This window comes from Telopea speciosissima, chromosome 6 (genome assembly GCF_018873765.1).
Source record: "Telopea speciosissima isolate NSW1024214 ecotype Mountain lineage chromosome 6, Tspe_v1, whole genome shotgun sequence".
NCBI classification, from domain to species: domain Eukaryota; kingdom Viridiplantae; phylum Streptophyta; class Magnoliopsida; order Proteales; family Proteaceae; genus Telopea; species Telopea speciosissima.
The window spans coordinates 6,183,389-6,188,600 of record NC_057921.1 but is presented as its reverse complement, the minus strand read 5'-3'; the positions used below and the strand labels follow the sequence as shown (position 1 = coordinate 6,188,600).

The following is a 5,212-nucleotide window of genomic DNA, read 5'->3' as shown; positions in this document are numbered from 1 at the left end:
AATCTGTTGTGACAAATTCTAACTCGTGTCGTAGTCCACCTGGTCGGGTCATCCTGCACAGGTAAACCACAAGAAGACAAGGAAGTGCCAGCTTGAGCCGGTCAGTACACTCCGATGCCTAAGTGATTGGGCTGTAATCTTAGATAGAAATCACTATTTATTTACGATTTTTATTTGAATATTTATGAAAGATTTGATACTGTTAAGTGATTTCTATGATTGCAGGCCTAGAAGGAGAAAAGCATGAATCAGTGATAGAATCAGCTCTCTTAGCTGATTTTGGATGTTCAATACCAGCTAGGCCAAGGGTCCGCATGTGTGCAAATTGTCATCTCAAGGGTATTATCATAATTTGGCAAAGAGGAGATTTCTCAAGAAAAGTCGATATTTGATTCATTGCATCAGTAAAATTAAATGGTTAACATTTAATTCTTGGGTCGAGTCAATTCGATTCAAGGAAGACGGGATTATGGCCAAAACATGGATTATGGCAAAGTTGGAGAGTGTGAAGAAAAACAAAATAAAAGAAAGAAAGAGAGAAATATTCTCCCACGTAAACCTCTCTCTCTCTCTCTTTCTAGTTTGTTAATTCAAAAACTATTCAACATCTTTTTACCTTTTTGTAAGTCATCCCATCTCACACGTTGCCTCTCTCTCCCATCCCCATCTCACACGTTGTCTCTCCCCCTCTCTTACTCTCCTAGTCGAACCCAATTCCCTTTGATTATTTTTGGTTTTTTTATTTTTCAAAACCGATATCACCTCTCCCCAAAAAGAAGGATACGGATGGATTTCAAAAGGAGGGGAGGAGAATTGAATTGGGAGATTGAACGACCGAGAGCAAAAGGGGGTTGACGGTTTTGGGAGGAAGAAGACTGGAAGAGGAAGAAGAAGAGGAGAGGAAGAGCATCTACCATCGCCATTGCTGCCATTGCTTCTACTCTCTTGTTCCCTCTAATTCTTTTGCTTGTATCCCTAACTTTTCTTTATTTCATTTATGTTAAATGAGTAACTAAACTTGCTGTTGTTTTTGGGAAAATGATACTTTAAGGATGATTTAATTAGTCATTCTCTTTTCTTATTGATTGCTTGGAAAAAACTTAGGCATCTCATTGTGATTTTTGTGTAATCATGTTCACATCTAGTTAGGGTAATTTGTTTATGTGATTCAATTTAACCTACCAAGCAATAGTATTGAATTGATTCATGTGGTCGTATCGATGATACGGTATACCTGAGTGGATTGTGCGTACCCGAGTTCTTTGAACTTTCGATTCATTGTAGCGATCAGACGACAATTTTGCCAAGATACTTTATACCTAGAAGGGACCCTATTTTTTGTGGTTGTCATGGGGCTTGTAGTCGCCATGAGCCGAATATGAGAGAGATTGAATGATGAATCTGAATTAAAGTTGATTCAACCTAAAAGCAGTATTTTCTCACCATCTTCTATTCGCTTTAATCAGTTGCTAGTGTTAGCTTTAAATTAATTAATTTGTGTTTTTAGTTTCATCTTAGACTTGATTTAATTTCATGCAACTTAGCCTCTGTTCCCCGTAGATTCGATACCCGTACTTTCCACTATATTAGTGTTTAGTTAGGTTTATTTTTTATTGGTTCAATGACTCAATCAAATTTTGGCGCCGTTGCCGGGGAACTAGAGCACGATTGCTAGAGTTTTATCGAGTCTTTTAATGTTCTTTCAATAGCTTGCTTTAATCTTTATTTCTGATTTTCGTTTTAGGTATTTTAGATTTTTACATCTCTTAGTTTAACAACCTACAGTAGCATTAATTTTGATTTATTTTTTTGTGTTAACATAGCTTAATTTACTATTCATTCTGAATTTGTCTTTAGTATTAGTGATAGACTCACGTTTTATTTTTTGCTGTAGGTATTGAATCGGTTGAGGTTGTTTAAGAGGGGATGCAGTTCAGCTGGATTTGGTTCTTTCAAAAAGACACCGATGCAGTCCGGATAGCCTCTGTGATATTCTCTAACTTTTCTCTTTATTTTTCTTTTAGTAGCTAATTTCAGCCTTGTATGATTTGGTCCCACGCTGGCCTAGTTACCCTTGTATGCTTCGGTCCCATACCACTTTAGGATTGACCTTGGTACGCTTGGATCTGCGCTAGTTTAAGATTTCATTTTATTTAGGGTAGTTTAAACTTTTAATTTTTTTTTAGGAGAGTTTTAATTTTAGTTTTAATTTACATGTGTAATTTTCATTTTAATTTAATTATGTAATTTTTCTTTACCACTTTTGTAATTTTCTTTTTCTTTTAGTATAGGTTACCCTTGTATGTGCGGTCCTGCGAACTTAGTTGCCCTATTTTGATCGGTCCCACATTAGGACATTCGACCCTACACTTACTACGTTTGGACCCCGATAGCTAGGTTGATACACTTGTATGTTCAGTCCCAGCCTAGTTTAGTTTGGTTGTTGTATGCTTGGTACGCGCTCAGCCTGACCTGACCTATTAGATTTTGACCCCGAAATTGAACATACTTGTAGGAGGATTAGACACCATATCAGGATGGGTGACAAGGCAAACCCACAGGCTAGGCCACTGAGTGATCATTTCACTCCAACTGCATACCAACCCCAAACCGGCATTAGGCTACCTACAATTGCGGCTGCTCATTATGAAATTAAATCAAGCATTATCTAGATGCTGCCATCGTTCTATGGACATCATAATGAAGAGCCCTATAAGCACCTGAATGAGTTTTTGGAAATTTTCTCTACAGTAAAAATCCAAGACCTCTCAGAGGACGCCCTAAAACTGTTGCTATTTCCATTTTCCCTCAAGGATAAAGCCAAGCATTGGCTGCACTCCTTGGATTCTGCACAAGTAACCACATGGGTGGAAATGCAACAGCAGTTTCTGAAGAAGTTTTTCCCAATAGGCCAGACCAATACCATTAGAAGGGCCGTCACCACCTTCTCCCAGAATAGTTGTGAAGAATTTCATGAGTATTGGGAAAGACTGAAGGAACTACTTCAGAAATGCCCCCACCATGCTGTACCAAAATGGCAATTGGTACAGTGCTTCTATGATGGTCTTAGTGACCAGTATCGTCAGATGGTGGATGCCTCTTGTCGAGGAACGTTTATGCATAAGAGCAAGAATGAAGCATGGGATCTTTTTGAGACCCTAAGTGAAAACTCCCAACACAGAGCTTCAGCCTCAAGGACTGACGTCCCCACGCTTGGGCAACCGAAAAAAGGTGGACTCTATGAGATCAACCAGAGTGCTGGGATAAAGGCACAGGTTGACTTGCTATAAAAAAAATGGACTACCTGCTGTCTGGAGGACCTGCCCAACCCCCATCAATCTCAAGGGGATTTTCTCCACCTGAGCAAGCTGAAGCTTGTGCCCTCTGTGGTGACCCGAATCACTATGTGACCGATTGTTATTTAGCAGCACAATATCCTGAATTTATCCAGGAAAAGGTACAAGCTGCTCAGGGCTTTGCCAACCCGGGTAACGACCCATTTTCCAACACCTATAACCCGGGATGGCAAAATCACCCCAATTTTTCTTGGAAAACCCCTCCTAATCCACCCTTTAGGCCACCGTTCAATGCCCAACCTAATGCCTATAGGGGTGGACAACAACAACCTTACTCTCAACCTCAACATACCCCATCCTTTGAGAGTGAGGTAATGAAGGTGCTGAAAGGTATTGAGCAGAAAGTGGGAATCAATGACCAATTATTGCACTCCCACACTCACTCTATTAGCAAGCTGGAGACCCAGATTGGTCAACTTGCCGAAGCCTTCAATAAGAGAGAGACTGGCCAACTACCAAGCCAACCTATTGGAAACCCCAATAGTGCTCAAATAGGGAGGAGTAAGGAACAAGTCCAGTCGGTTAGAGAGTTGAGGAATGGTGAGAGGGTGAAAATACATGACACACCACCTACCTATGAGGACTTCCCCTCTAATACCCCTCAACAGACCACACCAGCAGAGTCAACCCCAGCCCAGGCAGAAGTTGAATCAAAGGCATTGAGGCCTCTCATTGATGGGAATAGAACCATTGCACCTTCTTTGGTCCATTCCCAAGAAAATACTAAGAAGGAGTATGAGCAACCAGTTGGGGAGGGACCTCAACCGGATAAGTATACACCCCGAGTCCCTTTCCCTGATGCTCTCAAAACTCCATCCTCTCCCCCATTTGGGAAGCAAGGAGAGAAGATGAAGGAGATGTTGGATTTGTTTCAACAAGTCCACATCAACCTTCCATTATTGGATGCAATCAAGCAGGTTCCAGCTTATGCTAAGTTTTTGAAAGACCTATGCACTCAGAAGCATAAGCTAAGGAATCAAACTCCTAAAACCATACACCTCACAGAACAGGTAAGTGCAGTTATTACTGACCTACCCCCCAAGCTGAAGGATCCTGGTGCACCACTCATCTCTTGTGTCATTGGAGACCTCTCTATTGACAAAGCATTGTTGGATCTGGGGGCTAGTGTGAATATCTTACTTGGTTCGGTTTTTGAGAAGTTTGGATTAGGAGAGTTGAAGTCCACTGAAGTCATACTTCAATTAGTTGATCGTTCTGTGAAAAGACCTCGTGGACTTCTTGAGGATGTTCTTGTGAAGGTAGATGATTTATACTTCCCAGTGGACTTCCTAGTCCTTGACATGGAATCTACCTCACCCAAACTTCCCCCTATCATACTAGGGCATCCATTATTGGCGACCACCAATGCTTACAATAACTGTCGGTCAGGCTCCATGGACATATCGTTTGGGAATAAGAAGCTTTGGCTAAACATCTTCAATGCATCACTAGGACCCTACAGAGAAGATGAGTGCTTTGCTCTTAATATGATTGCTAAAGCTGTATCTCAGTACACTTCCTAGATCCTTACTAATGATCCTCTGCAGCTTGTGATGTCCTATGGAGCAGAAGGCTTTGATGAAGAGGCCTATACTGAAGAGGTGAACGCCATGTTAGATCTTAAACCCTCTTCTGGGCAGCCTCCCTGGACCTATAGATATGAGCCTTTGCCACCCTTGGCTACATCCCCTAAGCCCTCTTCTCTGGAGTCCCCTCCACAACTGGAACTCAAGCCTCTGTCCCATACCTTAAAATATGCATTCTTGGGCAAGGAAGAGACTCTGCCGGTTATCATATCCTCTAATCTAATTGAAAGGCAAGAGTCCCTCCTGTTGGAGGTTTTATCAGCTCACAAA

General features: G+C 41.4%; 1 protein-coding gene across 1 annotated transcript; it reads left to right on the top strand.

The window, feature by feature from the left end:
• The first annotated feature begins 3,295 nt into the window (after positions 1-3,295).
• LOC122665411 lies at positions 3,296-4,879 on the top strand. The gene has a single exon (XM_043861561.1). The coding sequence runs from the start codon at positions 3,296-3,298 to the stop codon at positions 4,877-4,879; it is 1,584 nt and encodes a 527-aa protein (XP_043717496.1).
• The last annotated feature ends 333 nt before the right edge of the window (positions 4,880-5,212 follow it).